Source organism: Gossypium arboreum, chromosome 2 (assembly GCF_025698485.1).
Source record: "Gossypium arboreum isolate Shixiya-1 chromosome 2, ASM2569848v2, whole genome shotgun sequence".
In the NCBI taxonomy this organism is placed as follows: domain Eukaryota; kingdom Viridiplantae; phylum Streptophyta; class Magnoliopsida; order Malvales; family Malvaceae; genus Gossypium; species Gossypium arboreum.
Genome location: NC_069071.1, coordinates 918582 through 938373, shown reverse-complemented (window position 1 = coordinate 938373; position 19792 = coordinate 918582). Strand labels below are relative to the sequence as shown.

At 31.2% G+C, this 19792-nt stretch overlaps 1 protein-coding gene, 1 long non-coding RNA gene and 1 other non-coding gene across 4 annotated transcripts; 2 read left to right on the top strand and 1 right to left on the bottom strand.

Annotated features, from left to right (window-relative positions):
• Window positions 1-6383: 6383 nt before the first annotated feature.
• Window positions 6384-11911, bottom strand: LOC108471256 (uncharacterized). Of its 2 annotated transcripts, none has more exons than XM_017772899.2 (16): window positions 11450-11911; window positions 11201-11362; window positions 10373-10552; window positions 10221-10278; window positions 9756-9806; window positions 9593-9675; window positions 9275-9362; window positions 9158-9199; window positions 8995-9069; window positions 8806-8874; window positions 8520-8635; window positions 8266-8378; window positions 8027-8106; window positions 7824-7944; window positions 6962-7028; window positions 6384-6828 (listed from the first exon to the last, which is right to left on the bottom strand). In XM_017772899.2, exons 1-16 carry the CDS (start codon window positions 11707-11709, stop codon window positions 6822-6824), a joined length of 1572 nt encoding a protein of 523 aa, XP_017628388.1. In that variant the 5' UTR covers window positions 11710-11911; the 3' UTR covers window positions 6384-6821. The 2 variants fall into 2 exon arrangements, with proteins under 2 accessions (XP_017628388.1, XP_017628380.1); XM_017772891.2 differs by having other exon boundaries at window positions 6384-6833; window positions 11450-11907.
• A 12-nt stretch (window positions 11912-11923) lies between these two features.
• TRNAQ-CUG (transfer RNA glutamine (anticodon CUG)) lies at window positions 11924-11995 on the top strand. Its single transcript has one exon. It is a non-coding gene; the product is annotated as a tRNA-Gln (tRNA).
• Window positions 11996-16055: 4060 nt separating this feature from the next.
• On the top strand, window positions 16056-18916 carry LOC128289420 (uncharacterized). Its single transcript, XR_008279065.1, has 2 exons — window positions 16056-16536; window positions 18644-18916. It is a non-coding gene; the product is annotated as an uncharacterized LOC128289420 (long non-coding RNA).
• The last annotated feature ends 876 nt before the right edge of the window (window positions 18917-19792 follow it).

Below are 19792 nucleotides of genomic sequence, written 5' to 3'. Positions count from 1 at the left end.
TTAATGTTTTTTAAATGATATGATAATTATTATGAAATATTATACTTGTGATAATTGTTTGATAATATGTCAAATTATGTGATATACTTGGAAAATATGAAATACTACCGAGTATCGGTATCGGCATTCCGTAGAAGATGGTTGAGACACATGATTGGGAAAAAGGTCCGTTGAACCTTAGGAATGGATTAGGATACAAGTGACATGTCACTGGGATATTTGGGCATCCGAACTCGTTGAGTTGAGTCCGAGTTCACTTATGGATGCGACGTCCGAACTCGTTGAGTTGAGTCCGAGTTCGTGAGATGTAACTAGGCATCCGAACTCGTTGAATTGAGTCCGAGTTCACTTATGGATGCGAACGCCCGAGCTCGTTGAGTTGAGTCCGAGTTCACTTATGGGCGGGTTACATGGTAGCTTGGCTACATATGTGGCACTTATGTGCAAACTTTCCATGTATCCAATTATATTCGATGTGTTCAACGGGTAAAGTTCTACTCAAATGGAGGAATACTCAAGATGAAAGGGACGTATTGGTAAGTGTTGTGAAATGGATAATTTGAACAGGTATGTACTTAACCTCGGGTTGAAAACTCGATATAACAACAATATGGTAAGATGATAAATGAAAAGGTGATATGAATGTCTTGGTGATGATTATGCAAATGATGTTTTATGTTTGCTTATATGGTTATGTTACTTGCTATTTGCATGTGAGCTTACTAAGCATTTATGCTTACTCCCTCCTTTTCATTCCTTGTAGTGTTGACAAGCTAGCTCGAAATCGAAAACGGTCGGAGGCACGCCACACTATCCGTATACCATCTTGACATAATGGCTTGTATATTTTGAGTATGGCATGTATAGCATTATAATCATTTTGTATATATGGTCTTATGATATGGTTATTGAGTGGTATGGAGATAGAAATGCTTGGTAATGATTAGCCATTGGAATGGCTAATCATGATCATATTTGGTATTATGTATGTCAAATTGCTAGCTAATCCATGGAAACCATGAAATAGGTAAAATTTACCATAAAATAGATTCAGACAGCAGCAGTGACGTGAGTTTGAAAATCACTAAAAATAGTAGAAATGGAATTAAATAATGAATAAGTTATGGAATCGAAGCTTGATGAGTCTATTTTCATATGGAATAAGCGAAACAGGTATATGAGCTATATTTTATGAGATGTTTAAATTTTTGTGAAACAGGGCCAGAGCGATTTCTGGATCCCCTGTTCTGACTTTGGAAATTCACCATAAATTTTACAAAGATAATTAGAAGTCATGCTTTATATGTACAGATTCCTTATTGAGTCTAGTTTTATTAGAGACAAACGGCATAGTCATTGAAGCTCTGTACAGGGAGATATCTGATTCGTAATACACTAAGGTCAGAGTAGTTGAACCCTGAAACAGGGGAGAATTTAACTAATAAACTGTACTAATTGGCCCAACCAAAATTCTAGAAAAAATTAGTAGATATATATATGAGTCTAGTTTCAGGAAAAATTTACGGAATTGGATTTCGAGTTTCGTAACTCGAGATATGATTTTTAAAGCGACTGTGATGCAGTTAGCCAGCTTGTCTAGAAATTTTAAAATGAATTGTATGAGCTGTTTAATTAATGAATTAAGTCCGTTAACACCTCGTGTTCGACTCCGGAAACGGTCTCGGGTACGGGGTGTTACACAACCATTGTGTTAGAGGATGGAACCAACACAAAAAAGTGAAGAAGTTTTGATGTTAAGGTTCAACATCTCCTCTAATGGCTTTTATCAGAAAATAACGGAGATCAGGGATGAGGAATTGAATAGCCATGTGATGAAGATGAGTGAGGTACCACAAGAACCATTTTACTTCATATGGTTGTTCTACAAATTCAAACTTGATGGGATGAATGAAAGGATAATCAGGATGTACACCCCATGGTCTTAGGATAAGTCCTCAAAAAATTTTAAAGACTTGAATTTGATATTCAAACATCATGTCTTTAGTTTTTAGTTGGAAGTTTCCTTGTTTGATAAGAGTCATTACTTCAGGTGGAAATTCTAGATTAAGGTTTGGAGCAACAAGATAAGGAGTAGGGAATGAAGAAGATGAAGAGGATGGTCTATGCATCATAATGGGTCTGGGCTGGAAAATTCTTCTATAGGCAAAGATTTCAGTTTTGGGCCTAGAAAGCAAGTCGGCAAGGACATTTTGTTTTCCTTTTGTGTACTTGGTATCAAACTTAAACTGAGAAAACCATTCAACCCATCTGAGAAGTTGAGGGTGAGGGACTATTTTTTGCTTGAATTTGAGCATTTGTGGGAAGGATGACATGTCCATTTCAACAAGAAAATAATATCCCGCAAGATGAAATTTAAAATTTTCAATACCTCTTTTGACAGCAAGGATTTCTTTGAAAGTGGAATGATAATGGATTTCTGCATCTGAGAATCTTCCACTTTTGTATCCATACAGATGTCTTTTACCATTTCTTTCTTCAAGTAAGATTGCTTCCCAATATTTGTCACTGGCATCTGTTTGTAAAATTCTTTTCCCATCAGAAGGAATTTGGAGTGGAGGCAAATTCTGGGTCAATTCTTTTAATCTTTGGAGTGTTTTTATTTGAGAGGAGGACAATAAAGGAGGTTCCTTTTTGAGCATTTCTGTTAGGGGGTTAATATACTTAGAAACTTTAAGGATAAAATTTCTAAAATAATTAACAATCCCTAAAAATTGTTGTACGTGTTTAAAGGACAGGTTTTTAGATGGGAATTTGAGAAGTTCTTGAGCAATATGAGAACCTGGAGAATATCTTCCATCTTGAAGCTCCATTCCCAGAAATTCAATTTCTAATTTGTTGATCTGCATTTTCTTTTCTGACAGCATTATCCCATATTTAGAAATAGGGGATTTAAAATCTTCAAGGAGCTGAGCATAAGATTCTTCATCTTGGCTATAAAGTAAGATATCATCAATGTAGATCAAAGCATTTTTCATCAAAGGATGAAAAAACTTTATCATTGTTTTCTGGAAGAGAGAAAGAGTTGTCTTTAATCAAAACGGCATTACTCTCCACTGAAAATGTCTATTAGGAATACAGAATCCTATTTTTGATCTGTCATTAGGATGTATTCCTAGTTGCAAAAATCCCGCTTTAAAATCAAACTTGGAGAAAACTCTTGCCTTAGCCAAACTTGAAAAAAGTAAATCTTTGTTTGGTAAAGGGAACTTGTCATCTTGAAGGAAATAATTAAGAGGTTGATAATTTATTACCAATCTTAATTTTCTTCTAATTTGCTCAGATCTTTTATTGACATAAAAAGCTTCACATGCCCATTGAGAGTCTGAAGGTTCAATCAAATCTTGTTGTTGAAGTTCCTTGCATTCTTGATCTGCCAGCAATAAATGATCTGGATTGATTCCTTGATGACTGGCCTTTGTTAGATTGATATCTTCATTTTTCTTGAAGGGAAGATGAATGAAGTATTCTGAGTTTTTCCACAAAGGATTTGGGCATTTTTTCACGAATTCAGAATGAGAGTCTGCACATGATTGAGTTTTCAATTCCTGAATGATTTGGAGGATTTTTTCTGATTGAATAGAAAAGAGTTTTGGTATTTTCACAAAGGGTTGGAAAAGATTTTTGAATCTTACTCCATCTGGGAGTATTCTTAACTGCTGGGCTTTTATGTAGAGGTTAAAACTTACTACAATATCTTTTCTTGGGAGTTTTGAACCAAGTACTATAGTTTTTACACAACAGCCTGGGAAGAACTGAATAGTAATAGGTTTACTAATTAGATAAGTGGCGAAAGGGTGATCAGCAGCAGAGTTAAAGTACCTTATATGAGGTTTCCACCATTATGGAGGTAAGACATCTGGATTTATGATAGTTTTAGATGCTCCAGTATCTATAAAGGCAATTATAGTAATCGGTTTACTATATTTGTCTAAATAGATCTTGACAGGTACATGAGGAATTGTGACTGTATCAACAGAAACATTCTGGACTTTGGCTTGCATCATCTGTATATCTGAGTAATCTGATTCTGGTTCTGAAGATTCACTAAGACAAGCAGGAATAGCACAAATTGTTTTGTCTGAGTGCTCATCTTCAATGGAGCAAACAGACTCTATATCATCTTCTTCTTGTATTTTAATCCCTGATTGTCTCACCGTCTATGCAATCTTCTTTGCTTGTTTGTTTTTTGGACAATTTTTTGAAAAGTGTCCCTTTTGGTTACAGATATAGCAGCGATCAGATTTCGTCGTCTCCCTTTTTTTCTTCAAATATCTCCATTGAGGCCTGACCCTTTTCTTTTTCTTCCATCTTAAAGTATTTTTTGAAAAAGAATGTTTTTTGAAATGCTTCTTTTTCTTTGTGTAGCAGTCACATAACAAATCTTTTGCACATTTATACTTCAGATAAGAATCATCACAAGCTTTATCGATCTTTTTTTCACCATGGAGATAATCTTTGAATATATTTCTTCTATTGCAAATATCTTCTAAGGTAATAAAGACTTCTTGTTGAAGTTCTCCAACTGTTATTTGAAGAATGTTTTTATTTTTTTTTTTGAAGAGCTTGGTTGACTGCAACTTGAATCAGACCTGGGAGAGATGAAAGGATAACTGGCTTGAGATTTGGATTTAAGCCTAAGGCACAAAATAATTTGGTCATTATTTTAAAGTACTTTGCTGAATCCTTTTTGCTGTATGAGCAGCATTTTCTTTTGTAGGAAGCCCTGAAGATTTATTCGTTTAAACTTAAAAGTTTAGTAAAAAATAAAAGGTTTTAACCAAATATTTAAAATATAAGTCGATTTTAAGGTACAAAATTCAAAATCGAACTTGGCTTCACGAATCCCATTTTGTAGTTTTATTTTTTATATATCATATCATTTATATAAAATAAAATTAAATATATAATAAACATTAAAGAATATATCTTTAAGTTATTTATGTTTAAAATTTTAATAAAATATATAAAATTATTAAATATTAAATTAAAGTTTATATAACTTAAAACGTAATAATATGACGAGCCTAAAATAAGCGTAAAATTTAAGGCTCAAGTCAAGCCGAGTTTGAATAAATATAAAGTATACTAATATTATAAATAGGCTTAGCCCATTAACGCCTCTAATGCTTAGATGAGTAAACTACACTCGATATCACTAAACTATTAATAAGTTTACGTTCTGGCCATTTAACTTCAAAAAATTACAAAATGGTTGTTAAATTATTCGAAAGGGTTCATTAAAGTCGCTGAACTATTTGAACGTTTGTTTAAAAAATTACTGAATTACTGTTAGGTCATTTTTTTTAAAAAAAATCTAACTAGTGAGCTTCAAGTGATGATCAATATGGTGGATCAATACACATCAACAAGTAGAAGAGCATACCTTAGATCAAAGTTGATTTGACAGTCAATATCGAAGATCAGAGAAGAAAGATTTTTGAATTTTGGTTTGTAGATTTGTGATGTTCAAAATTGTTTTATGAAAAAAATTGAATTATTGAAAAGAAAAAGAAGAAGAATTTTTTATTGATACAAATAGTGCAAATAAAAAAAGTCATACAACAATGATTTCAACAGCTAAGCGATTTAAATGAAAATTTTTAAATAATCAAATAATCATTTTGTGACTTGTTAAAGTTGAATGACCAAAATATAAATTTACTAATAATTTATTAATAATTTGTCACACTTAGATTCTCAAAGTAGAACCTAGACCCTCGTTGAAGACACATGTCCAGCAAGGATTAGTAAAGGGTAAAAATAATTTTTTTTTTCAAACTGATACGTTTTATTTTATAGAGTGATACCCAAATTTTACATTCATCACATGTTTTAATACAATTTTTTGGCAACTTGGATAAATTTAAATGAAATGAATCAATTAGGTTTAGCCATGTATTGCACATGCCACAACATTAATAAAGAGAAATTATTTTATGAATCATTTTCACAATATCATCTATGGTCCCCGACTAATTAAAAGAAGATACATCATCTTTGATTTGGAAGTGTAGTCCAAATGTACATATGACGTGAAAAAAAAAAGATAGATATATTTTCTTTTAATTAGTCAGGACCATAGATGATATAGTGAAAAATGTTCATAAAATAATTTCTCGAATCATATGGAAGAAATTTTATATGTACAGCTGATGTGGATGAATCAGGTAGTTCTACATGTTTGGTACATTGAGAAATTATTTTATGGACATTTTTACCACGTCATTTATAGTCCCGTTCAATTAGAAAAAAATACATCATCTTTGATTTGAAAGTTTAGTCCAAATATATATGTAATGTGAAAATAAAATTATATGCCTCATTCTAATTGGACGAGATCACAAATGATATGATTGAAAGGATTCATAAAATAATTGAGTTTGATTTTTTAAGTAATTGTATCCGACGGACGTATACACAAATATTAAGTTGTAATCTTCTAAATATATATATATTTATTTATTTATTTAAAAGAAAAATGGAAAAAGGAAAATCTATGTCAAACATTTACTCATTCTACATTTACTCTAATACCAGATAACATAGGATACCTTAGGCATAAGCCCATAAACAACACCATACTTAAGTTCAGCAGAATGTAGTTTTAGTTGTTGATTTTCATTTTATATTTTGGCAGAGAACAAAGGACCTGCAAGCTCAGGGTGTTAGAGAATTACCAAGAATGATGCTTCTTAAAATCCCGAAGGGCGATCCGTGCGGCATTCCGTCCTGGTGCGGCCATCACTCCACCTCCGGGATGTGTTCCACTTCCACACAGATACAATCCTCTTACTGGTGTCCTATAGCCTGACCTGTCATTAAATTCTTACCAAGTTTTAAACATGAAAAAATGGTGTTTGACATATCTGATATCGAATGAATTTTCCGCCGTTGGATCGTTCCTTAAAATAAATACTTTTCAAATGTTATAAAAAGTTACCATCCTTTGGCAGGTCTCATAAAGAAGAGTGAATCCAATCCCGTAGCACCATGAAAAATGTTTCCCCCTGCCATGTATACAAAAGATTCAACATTTTAGAATCATGGTCTAAATTCACTTTCATCTTCAAAAAATGGGTTAACTTCGCCAAACGTCCCTAAACTGTTGCTCAAATTCTAATTTGGTCCATATATTTCAAAATAGTCTAATTGAATTCCTTAAAAGTATAAATCTAGGCATCAATTCGGATGTTAAATGTTTGGATTTGACGTGTGAAGCATGTTTAAAACTCATAGATCAAATTATAAACATGTGTACTTATTTTATAAACAATTTGGATTTCTTGAGTTAAAAAAAAAGTCAATAAAATTTAATAGGGCTATTTCTTTTACTCATCATTTTCAAATTGTCATTACAATAGACATGCGTATTTATAATTTGATTCACGTGTTTTAAATATATTCCACTTCAAATTAATCGAGCACTCGATGCTCAAACTAATGGCTAACTGTTGGAAAGATCTAATTAATACAATATAGATACTAGTAAGCAAGGACTGGTAGGCCTTGGCTCCCCTAAAATAGGAAATTGCACTTTACCCCAAAAATGATAAAATTATGATTTAGTCGGTATAAAAACATTGACAAAATTACATCTTAGTTCTTATAAAATTTTATAATTTAATTTTGGCCCCTTAAAAGATTACTAGCTTCACCCCTACTTTTAAGAATCATTTAGAATGTTTGAAGTTAGAAGACTAATTCAGAATCTAAACCATAGTTCGAGAACATATGATGTAATTAACCTTATAAATTTTCGGTTCTCGATGTTCATTTCGAAGGTTTCGAATGGCATAACATACCTGTTAGACCAAATTCCCTTTCAAGATCAGGTGGAGTGAGCATGTCATAACCAATAATTGATGAGCTAAAGCCAGGGGCATATTCATCAATCAAGCTAAAGCATCTTTTTGCATATGCTTCCTACCAAGACAGCAGTAATTTTAGTTACCATTACAACATGCACATGAACAAAGATATACTGTTACCAATAACCGAAACTTACTCTGTATGTCGGGTTTTCCCAACTACCATCGGAGGGTTTATACGGCGTGTACTGTGTGAACAAGCTAACCACATGCTTTCCTACACGAAAATGTGTCTACGTTCATGACAAACACAATGTGTAGATATATAAAAACATTAGCATACTAATTATGGACCTCGGCTTTCCTCATCAGTCCGGCTTTTGCTTTTACCATATCCGAGTCCCGAGATGCGAAAGATTTAAAGTTCAGGCGATACCTGGTGGAGAAATAGTCTCGTCCAATGAAGAAGGAATTGTCATCTCCATGACCGGACGTTTTGAAGGTAAGCCGTTCTGAGCATCTTGACAAGCTGATCCAATGTTGTCCATGCTTTTATGGTGCCAAATGAACAATGGAGGAAAATAAAAGAATATGAAGAATGTTTTAGCCTTTTTAATGATAGGTGAATGCATCCAAATTCAGAACCATTACTGATCGCCGAAACAAAAGTGGCAATTACATTTAGTTTACCTTTCGGAACAAATGTGAATAGTAGCTGTATGCTGAGGACCTGCTTCTGTATTATTTGATCCACAACAATGGAACCAGGGCAATTTATCAACAGCTACATTGATTTTCGTGGTTCCCTGTTCCAATCAGCGATTATCATAACTAGATTCTTGCAAACTTTCATTTCAAATTATCGTTAAATTAGGATGGGTACAAAGAAAAAGCAATAAAATGTGTGGATGAATGTAGGTTCAACCATGGTACCATCTCTAAAATGATGTGATATCCTACAGGGAAGTGATCTTACGGAGTTGTAGTCTGAGTTTTCTATAGCACGAAGAAAATCTTCAGGAAGAGCATCTCGAGGAACCAAACCCTGCATCAAAAAGACATGGAAAACGAGTTCATATCATATAATTCATATTCAACTTTTCAATAAATACTTCTTGAATCGGTGAAGCAGGCATGAAAACACATATGCGATAGGAAAACATACTAGGAAGGTCCTATGAGGGGTTGCATTCGATAAAACAACAGAAGAACGAACTCTCGTCCCATCAGCTAGCAAGACCTAGATCATCGATACGGTAATGAGTAGTGTACTTATTAATAAACACTTCAAGATTTATCCATTTTGTCAGTCTGAGAAATGAACTAACCCCTTCTATGGTATCGGAATTTCCTATCATTAACTGTGACACCTGTACAGCAAGATGAAGAATTGTAAACCGGTAACAGTAAAATTTAATATTAATCTTGAAGAAGGGTTGACTTACTTCTGCATTTGTCATAATTGAAGCCCCGGCTTCAATAGCAGCATTACTTATGGCAGTTGATACGGAGCCCATCCCACCTTCAACATGCCTACAGCACGTTTCAAGCACATTGTGTTAAGCCCATTGAAGACTTACTTCAACCATAAAACATAAAGAAAATTGTTACTAATCTAATAGCATCATGCGAAACAATATCATCGATCGAGCACTCTACCATAAACTACAAAAAATATCGTAATTGGTGGTTTTTTTCATTTTCTTAGATAACAAAACCGAGCACAGTGTACACTGATTAAAATTTGCCTTAGAGATACTCACGACCATACATTACGTTCACCATCGGTTTCGCCCATAACATGATGCAGTAAAACATATCCACTCCCGGGCGTATGAATGCTTGCCTACAGGAACAAATTGACGATACCAATTATTAATGGTTAAGGTTACAGGAGCATGCTACCATATTGCATGGAGGTCCTACCATACTTCCCACAATAGCATCACCAGCAAGTACTGCCTTCAGGATATCACTCTGCAAAAACACGTAAAAATCATTTCCGGAACCAACATTAAGTTTCTTCTTGGTCAAGAAACTAAAAGTTAATCACTTAGCTCTGTCATGTAAGATTTATGAATTCATAACTCAAATGCTAATTTTTACCGTCTCGAGTTTGAACCATACATGACCAAGGACCTTAGCCATGTAGATTGCTAATTATCACTAAGATCGGGAGTCGTATTTGTGGTCATAACAAACTAAGATCGAGGGCTGGGCTGGACAACATTTTTGTTCCGGACTTAGCAATGATTTGAACTCAAGCAAATCAACTATTGAAAAGCACTAAAACATTATTATAATCAACTATTGAAAAGCACTAAAACATTATTATTTGGTGTGCAATCATAAGAGGCAATAACCAGAAGCTTAAAGCTAGAACATTACAACCTCGAACCACTTATTGAGAACTTTCGATGTAGGGGACAATAACAGGTCCATAAAGTTCCTGAGGAAACATTATAAGAACTTTAAATCAAGAAACTGCAAGAAAATTTGTAATTACCATGTTTATTCACAAGAAAAGATCAAATATGACTTACACCATATCCTTTTGCCCCAAAGCCATAACATGCCTCAGGCATTGAGCCCAAAACACCGATTTCTCTAACTTATCACGCATCCAATCGGTAAATGATGAATCCCAGTGTAAGGTCTCAGGAGCTTGTGAATCCAAAACAAAGTCCATCAATTTACAGAACTTATAAAGCTGGTTTTCATATCTGCAGACATATTAATACTTTAAATTAAACCCACACACACAGAATTTGACACATTTGGCATTGTTCTGTTTGTCACGATTTTTTGAACGGTAAGATACTACCACTTCCCTAGACCACGTGGCACCAGTGTCATGCCCATTAGCCGGTATTGTCAACCCACAAGTCTGTGAAGGCTTTGTCACTCGAAGTTGCACCTCTCAGGTTCTAACCCAAAACAATCTTAGAGGCTGCTCAGCAACCAAAGACAACGAGACCAGCTTGAGCTCACTATGTCAGTGTAATGCGGCTCAGAGAAATGGTAGTACCTTGCCTCTCGACGGATCGTGACACTGGTGCCCAACTCTTCATTTATTTCCTAAGGTATCCGTGTTTAACACTAACATATATTCAAAAATAATTATATAAGTATAATCATCCTAATATATGAAAAAAAATAGAAATTTTTGACTCAAATCCAGATAACGTATAACATTGATTACATTTCGAAATTTTCGCTGAAGTTGGGAAAATCTAAAATAGAGAAATGGAGAATTTAGCTGCTTGTTTCTAGGTTCCATAATGAAATTTTAATTAGCAATAAGCAATTTACAATTATTATTCTTAAAAAAAAGTACAAAAATTGAATTTCATTAGAGAAAATTGAAACACCTTGGAAAAGCATCGGCATCATATTTCGAAAACTTTGAAATCTCCAAGTAATTACGTTCATCATCGTGTCCCAATAGTAAGTAACGCCCATCGAGACAAGGCGTAAACGTCGTCGCCGTCGGCTTCAGCAGCTTCAATCCATGCCTTTTTAATTCTAGCTCTCTTCAATTTCAATACCAATACGCCAAAAAACATACATAAATTATTAACAAAAATAATATAAACAAAAGCAGAAAAGTAGCTTCCCACCTGATCACGGAAGGGCGAAGGAGACTTTGGAGGTAGCTACAGCGAGAGAATTTGAATCCAGGAATAATTTCTTCAGTTACGGCTGCACCGCCGATAACGTGGCGTCGCTCAAGCACGGCAACCGATAGGCCTCCGCGAGCTAAGTAAGCTGCGGCTGTCAAGCCATTATGTCCACTTCCGATCACCAACGCGTCCCATTTCTTTTCCTTTAATGCTTGCGCCGTGGTCGTCGACCGGCTGTTTAAGCCGCTCCGCCACATTTCTCGAACCGGCGGTTTCCTTACTTTTCCTAGTGGGGGTGTGCAGTGGAGTGAGCATTGATTTGATTTGATTCTCTCATGGCAACAAGGAATCTGGTCGTTGACGTGTACCAATACTACACTTTTCGAAATAGATAACTGCAAGTGACTGTGTTGTCGTTTTTGTAGTTTTATTAATGATGTTAAAAATTTTTGTTATTGCAGCCAACGACTTGGTCCCATGGTCTAGTGGTCAGGACATTGGACTCTGAATCCAGTAACCCGAGTTCAAATCTCGGTGGGACCTTTTTTATTTTACCTTTTATTCATCTCTTCAAGTGTTAGCCAGATTGAAGCCTAATTTTAAGGTAAACTGCACAAGTAGTACCCTAACAATTAGTATTTTTTTTTCACTCAATTATAAAAAGTTACAAATGATCATCCAACTATTAAATTTTTTTTTAGTACCAATCGGCGAACAATGATAGCTTTTAAAATTGGTATAATAGCAACTTTTACCCTAGGCATTTATAAATTATGTCAATTTAGTCTTGATTTTAAAAAGAATTAACACTTAACATTACACATTGTGTCAAGTTAGTCTCCTTTTTTCAATTTTGCTTTTCTCTGTGACATTAAAGCTTAAAGGTTAATTTTAAAAGAATAAGAAAAGATAAAAATTATTATCTTGGATTTTTAGGCGGTTTCACTTTTTGTATATTTTCAATTAAATTTAGCTGATAAATTTATTTTTTAAATTTTTAGGTGAAAGGATCACAAAGAAAAATAAAATTGCAAAAAGTACCAAATTATGCAATGTGTAAATGTTGAGGGTTACATCTTTTATAATCAAGACTAAATTAACACAATATATAAATATTGAGGGCTAAAGTTATTATTATTCTAATTTACTAACACATTTAGCTTATTAGTGTTAGAAAAGACAAAATTGAATGTTTAGATGTCCATCGAATAATTTTTCATAATTAAATAATAAAAATAAATTTATAATAACTACTAATATAATTTACTTTTATAAAAATAATAATAAATTTAAAATAAAATATTTATTGGCTCTCTAATACCTCTATCCTAGCACAAGTCTAGCTTTAAAGTACTTGCGTTATTGGCTCCGACTATTTCTTTTCCTCCTTTTCCACACCAAAATGATAGGAGAGCAGTTAATCGATTCATTCCGAACGTCTAATCAATTAATCAACCAATTTAAGTCTTAATTTGCTTAACCAAATCACTTAACATTAGTTGGTTAAGTTAGATTAAATTTTATTGAATTTGGTTTGAGTCTAGATAAGTCTAACATAAATAAAGTATGTCATTCAAATGTTACATATATTCATTCTTTGGATATGATAATTCATATTTATTACAATTACAACAATCCCGTTCTCCAAACATAACAACTCAAATTTACAGCAACCGAACATTAATAGGTCAATTAGATTTTGAAAGAATTCAAAACCAATACATAGACTACATATAGCACCTTAGGAATTATTAAAAATAATCCCTTAAAGCACTTACCAACACTTGAAAAAGATCCAAGACACTTATTTTCCAATTTTCTCTGATAATGCAAAATCGGAAATATTTTTTCAAAATATTTTCTGTTGTAAAAAATTTTTTGGTTATAGGAAATTTTCTGATTGTTGCAGAAAATTTTCTGTTGAGAAAAATCCTCTACTATTTTTAAAAACTGACACTGTTATTTTATTATTTTGTCCTTTTTTTTAAAATAACATAGAAAAACAAGGAAATTCAGTTCTCTCTTTTCTCCTATTCTTGCACTCTAAAAATTATGATATTTTACTAAATTAGGAAATTGATTTTAAGCTGGATTATTTGTCACTCTTCTAATCTTTCTTTACTGAAAATTGAATCTAATGTGATTTAGCTGAATTTCTTCCAGTTTATTTCTTGACTTTTACGATAAGAGCGTCCTTTTAAATTTCATCTTCCTCATTCGGGTGTGTGAATTTGGATGTACTGCGTTAACATTGGGAGACAACATCCATTTTCAATTACATCGATTAAAACGATATCACTTCTAAGACAATAATTCTTTCACGGTACAATAATTATTTTATTTATTGACACTTAATTTAATTTACTGTCAATAATAACAATTTTATTTACAGTAATATATTTCCAAACACTCTCAACTTTTTTTTTCTCTCTTATTTTAACTCGATCACTCATAATCTAACCATCTTGATCTTCCTGCAACTTTTTGCTAATTAAATAAGTCATCACAAATATTCACAATTTCTTCATGTATCAATCTACTTTAAAAAGGAAGAAATTATTATGATAGAGATGAGATAAGATAGCTTCATTAAGCTTATCTTGCTTAGCATCGTCGATCCTTTTAGTTTTTGTAGTCTTTTCTTTTTTCTTTTTCTCTTTTGAATGAGACCAATCATCTCAATTCAAGAGCCATTCAATTAAAAGTTCAATGAATTTAGTCTAATATAAAAACATACGACATAACAACTTGACATAATTTTTTTAAAAATTCTATTAAAAAGTGGAAAATTAAAATTAATAATTAAGCAACAAGTGATAGCTAACCAATTTGAAAGGCTATAATTTGATTGATTTGAACATATAAATCTTTTTAAGTATTCCACGTGACAAACCAATATTTGCATATACGTATCGATTTAATTTCTTATTTTTGTTTGTTTAAAATAAATTTATAAAAAGTTAATGAGTCATATTCAATATTAACTTAATGATTCTTGATCTGAAAAGTAAGAATCCCTTACTCATCATGCAAACTAAAAAGTTTGCATCGAGATTCAAACCTATGACTTAAGCATGTAAGTCATTTATGAGATTTATTTACCTATCAATGACCAATATGTTATAGGTAATAAGTTCAAATCTTTAAGACACATTACTGCGTGATCTATTCAGATAAAACTTATTTGAGTACTTGTGATAAAGCCATCTTCTATCAACCAAAAGGCCATACTTGTGCCTTTAGGGATGGGAACAAAGTCTTCGAGCTAAAATAATATGAGTTTAAATTATGACCCGAATATGAAATGATTTTAACCCTTAATGTCTCAAATATCAAATTTAAGTAATCTATTTTAAAACTTTAATTGATCTAAATTGACTCGATCCAACCAAAACTACACTTGAATTTAAATCGAATTAACAAGTGATATAAATTCAATTAACGTACAAAAATCCAAGTGCTTAATATATTCGTCGATATTATCAAAAACTAGGAAAACAGCTTGTAAGTGATACTCAAAAAAGTTGGCATAGAAAGAAGCACATGCAAGAAATAGTGGAGAAATTTGCCATAAACTTTCTTCTTGATGTTCATATATTCTCTAATACAAAGTTCCAAGATTATTCTCACAACTTTCAACACATTTTTTTATTATATCTTTTCTAGTTTTTCCTCCTCTCATTTCTTTAAACATTGGAACAAATTAGGAATTTCCTCATATTCCTTATTAATTTAATTATAAGCAAAGTTTCCAGTAACGGAATAGTGATCGAACCAATCAAATTATTAATTTATCAATTCGATTTTTCTAATTAATCTGGACAATTCAATTAAATAAATATTTAAAATATTAAAAATATATATTAAAAATCGATTCACCTGGTTTTTTAGTCCAGTTCAATCAGTTTGTACCGATTTGTGACTCAATCGGTCTAAATGCACCAATACCTCGATCTAGGGGTCTTCAAATGGTTGGTTCGATTAATATCCGAACCGTATTACCATTAACTGAATTACTCGAAATGTAAAAAATTTTAATCGTTAACCGAACCAAAATTTTTTTCAAATGCATTAACCGAACTGAAATTTATATATTTTTTGTAAGTATAAAACATTTAAAAAATACATTTCTAATGTTCATTTTATTTTTTAAAATAATTCAAAAAACTTTAAATGGTTGTGAAAACAACAAATAATTACCCGATTTCGAATCAAATTAACCGATAACCAAAATTTTAAAAAATCATTAACTGACCTCCAACTAAACTAAATCTGACTACTAGCCGATTAACCAAATTAGATCGGTTTAATCGATTAATTCATTTTTAACCGAACTATGAACACCCTTACCCCAATCAATTCTCAATCCAAACGGCTAGTCCAATCCAATTTAGATAACCATTAACTCTAAATTAGTTAATCCCAATATCTACAAAGATATTAATAGCAGGTCAGTGGCTTAACATGTTGATTTCTTTCAAGAAAGTTAAAACTAAATTAGCCATTTAAATAAACACCCCCACATGCTAATAAATTATTCACCAACATCGTACTTACAATTTGATAAATTAATTCTATGCCATAATAATCCGAAAACCAGACGTACAAAGAAAGAAATTGACCATCCTTGAAACACTGAAAAAGCTGTCTTAATTATCATATATAATATATGCTGTGAAAATTTCTAATTTGGCCAACTTGCATCAACCTTTTTTTTGCAAGCCTTTGTTTCTTTATTATAAGGTGACCCCCCATTGAGCTTTTTGTTTGCCGTATAATTTCTATGCCTGTAAAAAAACAAATGGGATCTGGTCATTTTTCTTCTTCTTGTTCTTACAACTTGAATTGGTCGGCTGAGAAGAACAAGTTATTTGAGAATGCTTTGGCAATACACGATAAAGATGTTCCTCAACGATGGCAACAGATAGCTAAGCTCGTGGGAGGAACAACGACCGAACAGGAAGTGAAGAAACAGTATGAAATACTTTTGGATGATATCAAGCGGATTGAATCAGGCAAAGTGCCTCTTCCTGAGTATACAACAAATGGTGGGAAATAAAAGGATTAATCGCATCATAAGACAGGTAATACGGTTTTATATATATTAGGTTATTGTTGATGTAGGTGAAAAATAAATTTAATGTAAAAAAATTTATATGGAATAATAATAAAGTTTTTAGTTGAAATAGTAAAGTTAAGGATTTATGAAGCTTGATGTCTGGGGTGAAGTTAGAAAATTTTTTAGGGTATTGTAAAATATAATTTCATTATTTTAATAGCTTATATCTTTATAATTTTTAAAGATTTAAATTAATTTTTTATCATTTTAGGGGTCAAAGTACAATTTTACTTTTACTAATTTAAAATTTTAAAAATTTTAAAGGGCTTAAATGAAAATTTTTTATTTTAGGGGACCAAGGCCCGTGCTAACCCCTACTTGATTTTGTAAGTTTTAATCTCACCATGTGTGTTTTTTCATAGATTTGTTCTCGGTTTAATTTTTTATATATATTTTATGTACAGGTATTTGAAAAGACAAAAATATCCTACAATAATATTTATTAGGTGTTATAAAATTTGTTTTTAATATTTTTCCTGATGGAATTGATGTCAATATTGACTTGTAAGATTGAACACTTAAATATATATTAGAAATTTTATCATATACGTATATGTGTAGAAACTACAATTTAAAAAGCGAAGGTTTGTTAAAAGATACAATAAATAATAAAACATATAGTTTCAAACTAAATAATAATAACACATGAAATATCATAATAAAATTAAAATGCATAAAAATATTAAAATAAAACTTTAGTTAAGTGGTAAATTTTAAATAAAAATATTAAAGTTTCATCGAATAATATAATTTATTGTAAATACGAAAATATATTCTTTTATAATTTTTAATTAATTAAATGCCTGATTAAATTATAAAACCAAGAATTTTAAATAATAATATAAATATTAGCGGCACCAAATTTACTTGTAAGAAAAGGCAGTGCATTCTCGGGGTGATGAAGCATTGTATTCCGTATTTTCTTTAAAATATTCATATATATAATATATATTAGATTTGGTTAAAAAATCGAAAAAATAATTTAATGGATCAACCAATGAAATCGAATTAATTTTAACATTAATTGATTGTTCGGTTAAATCAGCGATTTTTTCAAATAAGAAAATAAAACATAAATAAATATGAGTTAAATAAATTAATTTAGTTATAAAATTCATGACCAATAATTAATAGATTTATTAATCATCAACTAAAATTATCGGTTAAATCGATTCGAACTAACTTTCACTCATTTTTTATTTATATTCATAAAAATATAAATATGATAATCTAAATATATAAATAAATAAAACTTTGAAAACATACTCTCTCTCTATATATGTGCACTCACTGCCAAATCCTAAGTATCATAAATCTCAAATCTCTTTGGCAAGCATGCTTTGAAATGTTGAATAGCCATAGCCATTTAGGAAACATGTTTATCTTTCTCCATTTCTTCATTCATATAAGTAACAGTTAATCACCCACACAATAATAAATGATTCATCCAATTGAATATCAAACTTTTTTATTTTACAATATATTAACTCAACAAGATTTTGTATCACTAGAGTTAATCTAAACATGTTCATTGATTGGGTCGGGTTAAATTTTAATAAAATTTTGGACTCAGTTTGATAAGTCGGGTCTGAAAATTGAACTTAAATTTTTGTTCAAGCCTGGCTTGAATAAAAATATTAAAAATCAAGCCCGACCTAATCCGCCCGTATAAATTTTTTTATATAATTGGAAAATAATTTATATACTTAAATAATACTAAGATATGTGTAACTTAACAAGTAAATACTTTTAAAATAGTACTAAAGTTAACAATAAAATAAGAGTTATACAATATTCAAACAATAATAATAAAATAGTAGTGACATGATAGTGAAATGGCAACAAAACAGTGAGAAAATAATAGATTTTTTCATTTTTACAAATTCGGATAGAGTCTAACCCGATCTAAGTAAAAAAACTTTACTCGATGCTCAACTCATTTTTTAAACAAACTTTATCTTTTATTTAAAATTATCTTTCCGACTTATATTTTTATTTAAACTCTCCCACCTTATCTATGGACAAATCTAAATTAATCTATGAGCTAATTTTTTTTTTTTAATTGTCTACAGACTGAAGCATGGTGGAGAATGACCAATGAAACAGTAGAGGCTGCTATTTCACGGGGAAAAAGAAAAGTAAAGTAATTTTGACCGACTTTAAAAAAAAAAAAAAGAGGCTCCTATTTATCTTCTTTTTATAATTTTTTCCTGTCTTTCTTTATTGATGTAATGGTCTTGTCTGCCGACTTTCATCCATATATCGTTAATGATAAATCTGACAAATAATCAACTCTCTTCAATGTCAAACTTTTCTTAAAATAAAATATTGGATTAATATGCAAATTCAAATTAGAAATTGTCATATTATTTGTTATGTTTCATTGAATTTTGTTATTGAATCTTTACTTTTATTAAATTTTGCTATTTAATTTTTTATTTAAAATAATTTGAAGAAAAAAATTAATAATAATTATTTTACTTTAACATTTAACAATAAAAATGAACTTAATTTTTTCTTTTATGATATATGTATTCTTATTTTTCAAGTTTTTATTTCATTGAATAAAATTTTAATTTAATTTATTAAGAATTAATATTTATTAGTTTCTAAAGTTACTTATATTTTTCTTTGAGTTAACTATCGCTCTTTTTTTTCCCTCCCATCAACTTTTTTTTTTCTTTATATTCGTTTCACATGTCTTCTCTCTTTTTCAGTTTGCATATCTATTTTGGTGGTATGTTTATTGTCTTCACAACTTGTGATGGATAGATGATGATATCTACCGTTTGCTAAAACTTCATTGACCACCAGTAGTTTTTCTTGAAAAATATGTGGCTCTTCGTCAACTTCTTAATTTGTTTCTATTTTAAGAATATTTCAGAATAATAAATGATTTCACGAGTTGATTTAGACCTGTGTTGTCTTAAATTTTATATTTTTTTTGTTTGTTTTTTCTATTGTTTAATAAGTATTCAGTTTTAGAATTTTTCTGCTCTTGTGGTACGATTTTTAGTCTTACTTATGCATTAGTCTTAATTTTACAAGTGATTTTAGAGATGATTTGTTGTTGTCCTCTATAGTTTGGTGAACGCTCGATTCTTTTATCGATTTTTGCTCACCGCTTTGGACTATCCGCAACTGATTTTCTTATCGTGTTAAGTGTTTAGAATCACTCCAGATATGTCGTGCTTGAGTTGTGACAAAGCCAATTGTCAATG

Coding starts and splice junctions, on each gene's coding strand:
- LOC108471256 (XM_017772891.2), bottom strand. CDS start 11,709: ATGTGGCGGAGCGGCTTAAACAGCCGGTCGACGACCACGGCGCAAGCA. Junction 9,363..9,592: donor GGTGAACGTAATGTATGGTC/GTGAGTATCTCT, acceptor AACGTGCTGTAG/GCATGTTGAAGGTGGGATGG. Junction 8,379..8,519: donor ATTCACATTTGTTCCGAAAG/GTAAACTAAATG, acceptor GCACCATAAAAG/CATGGACAACATTGGATCAG.